This window comes from Pseudophryne corroboree, chromosome 9, assembly GCF_028390025.1.
Source record: "Pseudophryne corroboree isolate aPseCor3 chromosome 9, aPseCor3.hap2, whole genome shotgun sequence".
NCBI classification, from domain to species: domain Eukaryota; kingdom Metazoa; phylum Chordata; class Amphibia; order Anura; family Myobatrachidae; genus Pseudophryne; species Pseudophryne corroboree.
In genome coordinates, this window is record NC_086452.1 from 138,801,584 (window position 1) to 138,816,027 (window position 14,444).

A 14,444-nucleotide genomic window follows, 5' to 3' on the forward strand; every position below is an offset into this window, starting at 1 on the left:
GGTGTCAGAATTGGCGGCTTTATCATATAAAAGCCCTTACTTAATTTTTCATTCTGACAGGGCAGAATTGAGGACTCGTCCTCAATTTCTCCCTAAGGTGGTTTCTGCTTTTCACATGAACCAACCTATTGTGGTGCCTGCGGCTACTAGGGACTTGGAGGACTCCAAGTTACTTGACGTTGTCAGGGCCCTGAAAATATATGTTTCCAGGACGGCTGGAGTCAGAAAGTCTGACTCGCTGTTTATCCTGTATGCACCCAACAAGCTGGGTGCTCCTGCTTCTAAGCAGACTATTGCTCGTTGGATTTGTAGTACAATTCAACTTGCACATTCTGTGGCAGGCCTGCCACAGCCTAAATCGGTAAAAGCCCATTCCACAAGGAAAGTGGGCTCATCTTGGGCGGCTGCCCGAGGGGTCTCGGCTTTACAACTTTGCCGAGCAGCTACTTGGTCAGGGGCAAACACGTTTGCTAAATTCTACAAATTTGATACCCTGGCTGAGGAGGACCTGGAGTTCTCTCATTCGGTGCTGCAGAGTCATCCGCACTCTCCCGCCCGTTTGGGAGCTTTGGTATAATCCCCATGGTCCTTACGGAGTCCCAGCATCCACTAGGACGTCAGAGAAAATAAGATTTTACTTACCGATAAATCTATTTCTCATAGTCCGTAGTGGATGCTGGGCGCCCATCCCAAGTGCGGATTGTCTGCAATACTTGTACATAGTTATTGTTAACAAAATCGGGTTATTGTTGTTGTGAGCCATCTTTTCAGAGGCTCCTTCGTTGTTATCATACTGTTAACTGGGTTCAGATCACGAGTTGTACGGTGTGATTGGTGTGGCTGGTATGAGTCTTACCCGGGATTCAATATCCTTCCTTATTATGTACGCTCGTCCGGGCACAGTATCCTAACTGAGGCTTGGAGGAGGGTCATAGGGGGAGGAGCCAGTGCACACCACCTGATCCTAAAGCTTTTATTCTTGTGCCCTGTCTCCTGCGGAGCCGCTATTCCCCATGGTCCTTACGGAGTCCCAGCATCCACTACGGACTATGAGAAATAGATTTATCGGTAAGTAAAATCTTATTTTTTATTCTCATATTTTCATTTTTTGTTTATCCCTATTTGTTCTAATAGTTTTGTGGATTAAATTGTGTCTAAACTATGCCATAAGGAATTTGTTTTCCTTCCATATGAATTTTATTGCTTGTTCAAAAATACAACCACTAAAGAACACTAAAGAAATGATGAAAGAAATAAATACTGTTAATCATGTAATATCTGGTACTTTGTACTTTGCACATAGAACAATTTCCACCTACCATACTGACCATACTGTACTACACCATTATGCTATTTAAATTTTCCACACTTGTATGATTATAAACAAGGTCTCGGGGGGGGGGGGGGTGTCAAGGACAAATCTACGTTTGAATTCCGAGGAACCCATAACAACCAGGGGCAAATATAGGATTTCTAGAGAGGGTTTCCCAAATGTAAATAACAATCTCCTGCTCTGCAGAAAGCAAGCGAAGGAGTCGGGGGATGAGCTGTTAAAGAACCTAGTGTATGGAATACAGTATTAATAATTAACACTAGATGGTGTAAATGGTATAGGCCAGTGTTTCCCAACCTCAGTCCTCAAGGGACACTAAGTGTGGCTACACACCAAGCGATGTGCTCCGTGCCAAACTCTTTTGGGAAACGAATGGTCTGGGCTTTATCCATGGCAGGTTAAAAGGAAATCATTTTGGTGAACACCACTAACCATATGTACCAACATTTATTGATGATAATGTGTCCTTTCTGCCACGTGCACACCCAAAATGTAGAGGTGGCTAAGCTGGCAAACCAACTGTAGTGGCGGCAAAGATAGTAGCGACATTTTCAGTATCCGATTCCAGCTACCAGTGTAGGCCTGTTAGAAATCCCCAAGACTCAGTGAATTGAAGATAGAGGCTTCTAAAGTGACAAAGGATATTCCTTCTTCTAAGGAGGGAAATGCCATAGGTCATACAATGTCATTTAGAAATGTGAAATAATTACTGTAAAGGTGTGAAGTGAATCATCTTATTACTGTCAAGTTCAATGGTATAACCCAAGATTGTGTCAGCCTATTTTTCAGTACTGCAGTTGCTACTTGATGTTTAGTCCTATAACTAGGAGATTATCTTCATTGTGTTATTATTGGGTGTATTGATATAAAAGCTCTGTAATATAAGGAGGATCAAATAATATAAAGCTTTGAAGCCAGGAAGGAGCACTTGTATATTATGTACCACTAGACAGGAAGGCCAGTCATTTTCCTCAATAGAAAAGAGGTGAAGAGTTTTTTTTAGACCGTCTTTGGAATCATCTGCATTTATACATACTTGCTTACTTTTGCTAAAGCATTTCATGGATATTGTAAAAGTAACACCTATAAGCGCGGACGTGTACTGCTACATCTGAGAGGCGTGTGATAAAAATATATTACATCCAAATGTAAATGAGCCCCAAAGCAGTTAGTAAGTTCTGCTTGTTGATGAAAGTAAAGGACACTGATACTTTTCAGGGCTTGCTCGCATATTGGGGGTCATTCCGAGTTGATCGCTCGCTGCCGATTTTCGCAGCGCAGCGATCAGGTAAAAAAACGGTAAAAGAGCGCATACGTATGCACCGCAATATGCAGGCATGTCGTGCGGGTACAAACAGCATCGTTGCTGTGCAATGCTTCTAGCGACGAATCCATTCGCACAGCCGATCGCAAGGAGAATGACAGGAAGAGGACGTTTATGGGTGTCAACTGGCCGTTTGCTGGGAGTGGTAGGGAAAACGCAGGCGTGACCAGGCATTTGCAGGGTGGGTATCTGACGTCAATTCCGGGGGGGGGCCTCCATTGCTAGGATCATCGCACAGGAGAAGTAACTTCAGGGCTGGTCTTGTTTTGCTCAAAATGTTTTTGTACCGTTTGGCTGCACATGCGATCGCACACTTGCAAAGCGAAAATACACTCCCCGTGGGCGGCGACTGTGCGTTTGCACGGCTGCAAAAAGTAGCTAGCGGGCGAACAACTCGGAATGAGGGCCTTTGTGTTTTACAAGTGGTTCCATATAAGTGGCCATGAGAAGCCTTATTTAAAAATGCATGTAGCCATAATGATCATTGGACCTAACTCAAGGTTGACTGCAAATGCATTTGCAGTTTCCGATATTTGTTACACAGCGCATGTCCGCCGCTATATTTGCGTACGGAATGGAGTAAAAATTGCTGCCGCCGCTAAATTATTCAGCAGACTGGCACATAAAAACAACCCCTCAACTAAACAATGTTAAAAGGGCACGGTGGAGGAGTGTCTGTGGGCAGTCTCCGCAAGTTTACAAATCTGGGCGTGTAACAGGGGCGTGTAGTGGGAGTATATACCTGGGTCCAGGGCGGTGCATGTGCATATCTGCAGATAACCTTAAAGTACAGAAAAAGTTACTGCAGATTCTGGAAAAGTCACTATAATGGCAGCAGTAATATCGATGATTGATGCGATGGCTGCACAATAAGCGAATAATCACACACAGCTAATGTTGTTTAGTAAAATCACACACAGCTTGTGTTCTGTCGCACCATTTTAGCTACAGGTTTTTGACCCTTATGCATTCTGAATTTAATTTGTATTCCTTTGTTTAGCTTATTTTGATAAGTGCATCATTCAAACTGTTCGTGCATTACACTTCAGGACATTAGTAACATATTCACATTACCTTGTGTTTATAGTTTAATTTACTGGAAACACTAAAGCAGAGGTACTCTTAGTGCAAATGAGCGCTAATCTGCAAAGAAGCTGCAGTATAATTGCTTCTAATGCTAGCTTTCAGGGTGACTCCTATTTTGTGTATTTGGATTTTTTGTTAGTTTGCACTGTGGGTGTGTGTTTCTTTTGTGTGCAGATTGGCGTTCACTTTGCAATTGATTGCAACTATGCTTTTGCTAATACATTTGCCTTCAACCTTGAATTAGGCCCATTGTGCCTTGTATACAATGCAGGGAAATGGCACTGATGATCCCATTTGAATGTACAGTATATACAGTATCTCTGATTTCTTTTTTTTGCTTCATGAATGTAACAGCTACATAATGGGGATAAGGTGCAATCAGTGAGATTGCTAGACTCTTCAGGGAGTCGGGGAGATTGTTACTGTTTCAGATAGTCTACCTGACAATCAGAGAGAATTGGAAAGAATGCATTGATGAAATCTCGGTGGTCAGGATCCCAGAGGTCAGTATACCGACACTGGGATCCTGGCCATCACAATGCCGGCAGCATGGCGAGCGCTAGAAAGTCCCTTGCGAAGTCGCTGCGCTTGCCACTTTGTTGGCACGGTGGCTTGCTGCGCTCACCACAGGTTCTATTCCCACTCTATGGCTGTCATGGACAAAAATGAGTGGGAATAGTCCTGGCGCAGCTGTCGGCATTTTTGGCGGTCGGATCCCGGTGTCAATATTCTGACTGCTGAGATACATCCCGACCCTATAGACTCACCCTGCAGACGATGATAAGGGAAATCAGTGAGTTCAGCATTACAAAAAGGTCAGTCTGGAGAGGGTGAGGGCTTCTGTTATGCTGACTACACACTTCCATGTTGTATTTAAAATCAAGAAATTGACCTATATCGCAGGTTGTGTCAAAATCCGTATGCCAGGTCCAGTAATAATATTTTCGAAGCTGGCATGTTTGTACAGTAAATTCTGTTGGAAGATCACTCCTGTGGGCTCTGCTGTGCGTGATATGAGCAGAAGGGACACATTTTGGCAGCATTACTAACCAGAAAAAAAGAAATAAACAGCAACTTTTTCTTTCAATGGAGGATATTGTAATGTTGACATTTTGTCCAGAACCAGTTCCCTATTTGATTACAATAGCACATAATTTGCGACTTGCTCTTGAATAAAGAGTCAGCACTATTATTGAATTTCACATATCGTAAATGACAATGCTATTTCCTGTTTGGCGAGATCACAGAGGTTATTGCTCTGCAGATTCTTGCAGCTGTTGAACCAGTTGTTTTCCTTCCAGAGAAACATGTTCTGCTTGGTGGGAAAAGACATTCCGTCCATTAATCTTTGCTTTAAAAACAGTTCCACTATCACAGGAAAGGGTGTGATAAAATGCTCTGGTCAATGTGTCATGAAGACTTTTGTGTCTTGTCTCTTTGTAAAAATGGTGCAAATAAACACAATGATGTTTTTGTTTGTATTCAGGACAATGTATGCACCAGGTGTACGTCCCAGTGCTGCTTCTGCTGTTTTCGGTGCTATGAAAAGTGCCTGAGAAGCCTGAACCAGGTACAGTATATGTGTTTGTTGCTCTGCATGTTATGTGTTTAGCATTACTATTGTATCATTATAAAAATATAAATTCAACTTAAAAAAATAAATAAATCTGTACCAGAAATCCTTTGTTTGCCTGAAAGTTGATGGCACCTGAGATAATTACGTTTTTATAGTAAATATTTATCACATGCAGAGATACAGATAGTTCTTAACCGGACTATTCTCATTGGGGGGGATTCAGACCGGATCGCTGTTCTGCGTTCAGATAGTTGCCGCCTCAGCGGGAGTGTAAATTTGCCCTGCGATCCCATGTGTACGCCAAGCTGCAAAAATCGAGTGTGCAGTCTCTGCGCAGCCCAGGACTTACCCCTTCAGTGCGATGAGAACAGGCTGAACGGGGCCGGAGCTGACGTCAAATACCCCTTCCTGAAAACGCTTGGGAACGCCTGTGTTTTTCCGGAGACTACCAGTAAACGGTCAGTTACCACCCACAAATGGCCTCTTCCTGTCAATCACCTTGCGAACGCACGTGCAGTCGGAATTTTCACACGTGTCCAACGCGCATATGCATTACGGTGCATGCGCAGTTAGGACCTGATCACCCGCTATGCGAAAACGCAGCGATCAGGTCTCAATCAGGCCCATAGTTGGATAATTTCCAGGTACAGTGCCAGGTTTAAAGATTTGTCCCTTTAAATGGCCCTATTTTTCAATCATACAATAGAATGTATAGATTTCAGCTTGTCCGTTAAACTTATTACCATATGTATTTACTCTCTATAAATTCTAAATTAATAATTTATTGTTGAGACAATTTTACATTTCTAAATGCGTTATAATCAAGTTTGTTAAATGTAATTCTCCTAGGTCCTCCGAGACCGTATTGGATTAAGTTATTGAGGGTACCGATGGATTAGCGCAGTAGTAATGCTAATGTTCAGGTTTCCACTGAAGTGCAGAAATAAGATTTCTAATTGCAGAGCTAATTATTTTATGTTATGGGGTGACAGAGGCTCATTTACAGAGACATTCCTTGCTCTGCCGGAGGCCACACAGTCTTTTCCTGCCTGCAAGAAGCCTTGAATTTCCGTTCCCTTCTGAGGTCCCTGAGGTTGGTTCTTGTCCCTGCACTTATTACAGGACAATGTTTGGCACTTCTGCTGGAAAGAGGATTTGTGGGAACATTTCAACCAATATCATAAAAATATTGAAACACAAAAATGATGACTATCTATGGCCCATATCTCTCATGAAGTAAGGGGTTACTCTGCAAAACAAGAAACAAGCATGAGTTGAGCTAAACCAGAAAAGTTAAAAAGAATACAGGGGTTGACCCTGCACGTTTTCCATATCATATGCCTACCCCGTAAAACAAGATGCAAATTACTGTTACAGGGGATGTTTCCAAAGAGAGTGAAATGAGCACTTGTCGCAAACGTAAAACTAAGCGCACTCACTTATACACAATTATTTTGTGTTTGTAGATTATTGTTATTTTATAATTTATTGATATAATGGGCTAGATGCACCATTGCTTGGAAAGTGATAAAATGGAGAGTGAAAAAGTATCAGCCAATCAGCTCCTAACTTCCATGTCACAGGTTGTGTTTGAAAAATGGCAGTTAGGAGCTGATTGGCTGGCACTTTTTCACTCTCCATTTTATCACTTTCCAAGCGATGGTGCATCTGGCCCATTGTCTTTTACCATTAGTGATAGGATATTATGTTTTAATAAAGCTGCTACTTTGGGGTAGAACTGAACATGTGAACATTCACGTTTTCCAGTCATGCATATAATTGGGATCACCTTTTGTTGCATCAGTAGCGAATCTTGCGACATAGGGCCGCCACTGTTGTGCCTGCTATCCCATCATCTTGTCTTAATGACTCTCTGAAGTCCAAAAAGGGAAAATGTCCTGTAAGATTACTTTCCCATTGCATATTACTCACTAGTGTTCTTGGTCATACTTTCAGGCAGAATTACTTATAGAAACCTCTTATCGTGTGATTCCTTATGCTATACAGCAGACTGGTGGTTTCAGCATTCATTAAGGAGGATAATGACCTCCATTGGGTGCAGACATGGGGTCATAAATGATTTAGTTCAGATCCTGGCCCCATGATATGTACAAACAGTATAACTAAAATGTGAATGTTTCCATAATGCAGTGGCAATCCAGTGATGTCACCTTGTATTTACTGCTGGCGCTTAGGCATGGGGTAGCAATATGAGCATATGCTGTAAACAAAACAGCTAATCAGATATTAGTTTTCAGTCACATTACTGTGTGAGATTTTTAAAGCATATTGCATACCCTCCAATATTGTACACTCGAAAACCGGTACAAATTAGGAAAGGGGCGTGGTCACGGGTAAAGGGGGCATGGCCACACCCCCTTTCCTATACTTTCTATGGAGATTTAGTGAGTAAAAAATTGGTACAAAGCCCTTTTTGGCCAATACAGACAATAAAAAAATTGGTACTGTACCGGCCAAAAAGGTGCAGTTGGAGGATATGATATTGGTTTCTAGAAGTTTGTACCATTTTACTAAATGAGCTCCTATGTGTATCGAGGGGGTACACTGCAGGGGATGCATTGAAAATGCCGGCTGTCGGGATCCCGGCGTTCCGGATACTGATGCTTGAATCCCGAAAGCAGACATTATACCGGCAGCCGAAATCCCGTCATCCGCCCAGAATTCCCGCTTGGTTGGTAGGGCCACGCCACCAACCGAGTTGGAATAGAACCTGTTGTGAGCGAAGCGTGCCACCGGGCCCGAAGCATAGTGAGCCTGCGAGGGATTCGCTGCCGGGATTACGGCAGATGGGAGATGGAATGGCGGTATTTCATGCTGGATCCCATTGTAGATGTAGATTCCTAATGTAGGCCCTCATTCCGAGTTGTTCGCTCGCAAGCTGCTTTTAGCAGCATTGCACACGCTAAGCCGCCACCTACTGGGAGTGAATCTTAGCTTATTAAAATTGCGAACGAAAGATTCGCAATATTGCGAAAAGACTTCTCTGTGCAGTTTCTGAGTAGCTCGAGACTTACTCTTCCAGTGCGATCAGTTCAGTGCTTGTCGTTCCTGGTTTGACGTCACAAACACACCCAGCGTTCGCCCAGACACTCCTCCGTTTCTCCAGCCACTACCACGTTTTTCCCAGAAACGGTAGCGTTTTTTCACACACTCCCATAAAACGGCCAGTTTCCGCCCAGAAACACCCACTTCCTGTCAATCACATTACGATCACCAGAACGAAGAAAAAACCTCGTAATGCCGTGAGTAAAATACCAATCTTCATAGCAAATTTACTTGGCGCAGTCGCAGTGCGAACATTGCGCATGCGCAATTAGCGGAAAATCGCTGTGATGCGAAGAAAATTACCGAGCGAACAACTCGGAATGACCACCGTAAAGCGATCACTAGAAAGCTGCCCAAAACTGATGAAGCAGTCACTGTTATATAATGATTGCATTACACTATTACACTATTCAGAAAATGTATATGTTTTTTACTATATTTGTTTAGTGCACTAACTTTCACAAGTGTTTTGTTTGCATTATTTTGCAGGTATTATCATATAGGATAAATAAAGGAATAGCTTATAATGTCTATCATTACCTTATAGGCTGAGGAACAAAGATACATTGCTGTGGGTTCTATGTTTTTGTTTATTTTCTTAATTAGCTGGTATAAATTAGAGAAGAATGTTAATGATTTTAGGTGTGTTTTGGACAGCCAGTGAGCACCCATTGTTCTTTCCCTAAAACGATCTGTACTCGCCGAGCCCACTTTTTGAAAATGTTCCAGGACATCATTTGTAACACAGTAACTAAAAGCAAACATTAAGATACAGGTTCTGTTAACTATAAATATTATGTTAATGACAAGTTCACTTTTAAATAGTGCCATTAATAACTCATAATTGCTGGAAAAATAAAAACACAATATTGCACATTATCCTATTGAAAATTGCACTTCACTTTTACTGGCAAGTACCCAACGCAGCCGCACTCAAATTTGGGTGAGGTTAGAGGACTGTAGATCCCGAGGAGAAAGGTTCATATGGTCATTTACAAGTGTTTTTGATTGTAAGGATTTGCCTTTTTTATGCTTTTGGTGCATGGGTGTAATTTCAGGAGAAATAAGAGGAGGCACCAACATTAAGGATACTTCAAATAAGCAATCATTCAAGGTTTTATTATGTACGCGGAACATATATTTTATAAAAAAATTATGAGAATTTTCTAAAAATTACTACAGCCAGCCAGAGGTGATTTAACTGCTTCACTGGTATGCACGGAAAAGTTACGGGCTAGACAGCGCTAGCTATCCCAGAAGATTTCCGTGCATACTACCTCCTAATTCCCTGGGGACAGCCATGCAGCGTGCACGGTGCCCGGGAATCAGCATACTCCATTTATGGCGTTAAGCCCGCCCCCGGACTCCTATTGGCCGGGCTTAGCTGTATAATGGCTTATGCTGATTCCCGGGTATTGCAAGGCAGCCGGGAATCCGCTCTGGGGCTGGCAATCACCAGTCGATAACCTCACCCTGCCCTGTCACTCCCTCCCCCCCGCACCTTACCGTCTCGCTCCCACGCCAATTTAAAAACACCCCCCCCCAGGGTGTGTTTTTAAATTGGAAACTCGCCACTGGAGGGGTTAAAAGAGTAGATGGTCCGTGTGCAGGCTCCATGCAGGACCCCCTCCTCTCTGGCAACAAAGTAGACTCACAGTAGGCTTTGGGCAGTGCAGTAGGTATCTAGGAACATGGTGCCCGTGCCATGTTACCGGTGACGACTTATATCAGAGAGCTGTCGGAAGCTATCCATACTGCATGGGTCAAAAACTCGCCAGAGGTCTTTTGTTGACTTGTGGAATCGATGCCATGTTGAATTGCTGTACCTCGCCAGGCTAGAGGTGCACGATACAACACCTATCCTATGACTGCTGGCATTTTAGTGTATGAGCATTTCTCTGAACTTTTAGCGACTGTCTTCTCACTCTGGCTTGCAGCATGGAAACCAGCCATTGGCGCTATCATTTTACACTTCAACTGTTGCAACTAAATTCAATAGGGCATATGCCAAACTGCAGCTTGATGTGCTTATTTTCTACAGCAAGAAGACACTAGCTGTACACCAGTGCTTAGAGTGGTCCTGGAGAGGAGGTGGAACTCATTTCCCCCACCACCAATCACCTCACCCCCCACCCTACCATTAGGTGGAGCCAGGGCCAGTGCCAGGGTGTTCAGCAGCTCCCTGCAAACTATACATTTGTGCCCTACCTCCCATACTTTGTAAAAAGAACAATGCGCACCAAAGTTGCATGGTGCAAAAAGGGGCGTTGCCACACAATAGTAGTAATGAAATTACGCCACACAGTAGTGCGCCTTATTCATGTTATGACACGCAGTAGTTCCCCATATTCATGTTACGTGACACAGTAGTGCCCTTCATTCTCGTTGCGTCACACAGTAGTGCCCTTCATTCACATTATGTCACACAGTAGTGCCTCTTATTCCCGTTACATTACACAAGAGTATCCTTTATACATGTTATGCCACAAAGTAGTCCCCCTTATACGCAATGCCCACAGTAGTAGTGCCACTTAAACACATAATAGCCACAGTAGTAGTGACGCTTATACACACAATGCCACAGTAGTAGTGCCACTTCTACACTGCATTCCCCCCTTTCTCAGTTTACACCTCACACAGCTCTTCCCCATCTCATCTTATCCCTCACGGAGCTCTTCCCCGACAGCTCATGCCTCACGCAGTACACACTCCATCCCCCACCCCTTGCCTCCTGTGTCACTGCCAGTGTCTCCTATCTGCCTCCGTGTGAGTCCTGTCTCCTCTTTAGAGCCTGCCAGCTCCTCTCCTTGTGGCTTCATTCCTTCTGCAAGCTCCAATTGAGGCGGACTGGGTAAGGTTGGCTATGGGAGTCTGTCTAGCATAGCCTGTCCGCTGCAGCCCTGTCTGTACAAACTGAGTCACGTGGCCGGACAAGGTGAGCGGGTGGAGGGTCCCGCCTCCAAATGCAGCTGACAAAAACGCAGTTCCAGCCCACTTTAACGCCTGCTGTTCACCAGTTGATGCCTCTGTTGCACTTATCTCTATTTCACAGTATTCTGTCCATAGGGAAAACAAGCCATAGTTAATATTTGGGCTTAGGTGGTGTTTTACTTTTTCTTTTGGAGATTTGTTTTCCCAGTTTGAGCTGGACCGTACAAAGCTCTTTATTTGTAAACTGCTGACTGAGATGTTATTTTGTGCATATTTGCTAACCGTAGTGGAATAATTTTTGTCAGTAGGTTTTGTTAGAAATATTATGACAAATGTCCTTCATATGTTGACAGATGAATCACTGGAGCTAATAAGCAGAGTAAATGTTTAATGCTATCAGCGTGTATGAAGAGAGTGTTAATATGTCACTGATTTCACTGTAGTATGGCTGGGCACGTACCATGAACCGTGTTCAGTCGTCTCAATTAGTTAAATGAGCCGTAAGCTTCAGTTCAGTATTACTCCTTAAACTTGTACTGCGGTTGCATTCATAATACTTAGCTACTTGACGTTGAGAGTGCTGGAGATTTATGTGTTATAATGTTGGTGTGTAATAGTATGAATATCAGTGTCAGGGTACCTAAAGGTTATGTTTTGTTTCCTATTCTGGGGATCCTACCTCTTGCACTGTGGAGAAAGAGAGTTATGTCTGTTCTACAGAATCTAAAAAACAAAAGTGTACAGGTTACCATGACCCATTTGTTTTTCATTTGCCTGCCACAACACGGTGTTGTATATTTGTAGTATTATTATTATTATTATTCCCTTGTGGATCTGTCAATGTAGTGCCGCCCACAGTTCGGGAATTTAAGTATATAACATTTGTTGCAGATCAGATGACTTAGAAGTTTTTGTCTCTCCAAACTTTAACAAACTAACTGTCCTGTTACAGACTGTGGAGCTAAAGTACCAGCCAATCAGCTCTTTATTGCCATGTTACAGGTTGTGTTTGAAAAATGACAGGAGCTGATTGGTTGGCAGTTTATCTCTCTTCAAGGTTTAGTACATCTGCCCGTGTTTGAAAAATGTCAGGAGCTGATTGGTTGTATTTCTCTAACGTCCTAGTGGATGCTGGGTACTCCGTAAGGACCATGGGGAATAGACGGGCTCCGCAGGAGACTGGGCACTCTTAAAAGAAAGATTAGGTACTATATCTGGTGTGCACTGGCTCCTCCCTCTATGCCCCTCCTCCAGACCTCAGTTAGAATCTGTGCCCGGCCAGAGCTGGATGCACCTAGTGGGCTCTCCTGAGCTTACTAGAAAAGAAAGTATTTGTTAGGTTTTTTATTTTCAGTGAGATCTGCTGGCAACAGACTCACTGCTACGAGGGACTGAGGGGAGAGAAGCAAACCTACCTGCTTGCAGCTAGCTTGTGCTTCTAAGGCTACTGGACACCATTAGCTCCAGAGGGATCGAACACAGGGCCCGACCTCGATCGTCCGTTCCCGGAGCCGCGCCGCCGTCCCCCTTGCAGAGCCAGAAGACGGAAGAACAGGAGAAAATCGGCGGCTGAAGACTCCGGTCTTCAATAAGGTAGCGCACAGCACTGCAGCTGTGCGCCATTGCTCCCACAGCACACCACACGCTCCGGTCGCTGGTGGGTGCAGGACGCTGGGGGGGGCGCCCTGGGCTGCAATAAGTATACCTTTTGGCAAATGTGCACATAATACAGTTATAAACTGTATATGTGCCTAATCCCCCGCCATTAACATTATTAAAAAAGCGGGAGAAGCCCGCCGCGGAGGGGGCAGGGCTATCTCCCTCAGCACACCGGCGCCATTTTCTCTTCACAGCTCCGCTGGAAGGACGCTCCCCAGGCTCTCCCCTGCAGTATACACTACAAGAAGGGTAAAAAAGAGAGGGGGGGCACATAAATTTAGGCGCAAAAGGTGATATAAGCAGCTATTGGGGGAAAATTCACTTTGTGTTAGTTTAAATCCCTCTGTTATATAGCGCTCTGGTGTGTGCTGGCATACTCTCTCTCTGTCTCCCTAAAGGACTTTGTGGGGTCCTGTCCTCAGTCAGAGCATTCCCTGTGTGTGTGCGGTGTGTCGGTACGGCTGTGTCGACATGTTTGATGAGGACACTTACGTGGAGGCGGAGCAAGAGCCGATAAGTGTGATGTCGCCCCCTGCGGGGCCGACACCAGAGTGGATGGATATGTGGAAGGTATTAACCGACAGTGTCAACTCCTTGCATAAAAGGTTCGATGACGTAACAGGTTTGGGACAGCCGGCATCTCAGCCCGCACCGGCCCAGGCGTCTCAGAGGCCATCAGGGGCTCAAAAACGCCCGCTACCTCAGATGGCAGACACAGATGTCGACACGGAGTCTGACTCCAGTGTAGACGGGGATGAGACAAATGTACAGTCCACAAGGGCCATTCGATGCATGATTACGGCAATTAAAAATGTGTTGCACATTTCTGACATTAACCCGGTTACCACTAAAAAGGGTATTATGTTTGGGGAGAAAAAGCAGCCAGTGACTTTTCCCCCATCTGATGAGTTAAATGAATTGTGTGAAGAAGCGTGGTGTTCCCCAGATAAGAAATTAGTGATTTCTAAGAGGTTACTAATGGCGTACCCTTTCCCGCCAACGGACAGGTTACGTTGGGAAACATCCCCTAGGGTGGACAAGGCGCTCACACGCTTATCAAAAAAGGTGGCACTGCCGTCTCAGGATACGGCCGCCTTAAAGGAGCCTGCAGATAGAAAGCAGGAGGCTATCCTGAAGTCTGTGTATACACACTCAGGTACTATACTGAGACCTGCAATTGCTTCAGCATGGATGTGTAGTGCTGCAGCTGCTTGGTCTGATACCCTGTCAGATAACATTGATTCCCTTGACAGGGATACTATTTTGCTAACCATAGAGCATATTAAAGACGTCGTCTTATATATGAGGGATGCACAGAGGGACATTTGCCGGCTGGCATCTAGAATTAATGCAATGTCCATTTCTGCCAGCAGAGTATTATGGACTCGGCAGTGGACAGGTGATGCTGATTCTAAAAGGCACATGGAGGTTTTGCCTTATAAGGGTGAGGAATTGTTTGGGGACGGTCT

General features: G+C 44.2%; 1 protein-coding gene across 1 annotated transcript in view; it reads left to right on the forward strand.

Moving 5' to 3' along the window:
• The window catches only part of SLC44A3 (solute carrier family 44 member 3), a 347,672-nt gene that overhangs the window by 273,394 nt on the left and 59,834 nt on the right, over positions 1-14,444 (forward strand). The window contains exon 13 of the mRNA XM_063939826.1: positions 5,230-5,313. Coding sequence (XP_063795896.1) covers positions 5,230-5,313 — 84 coding nt within the window. The remainder of the gene's footprint in view (positions 1-5,229; positions 5,314-14,444) is intronic.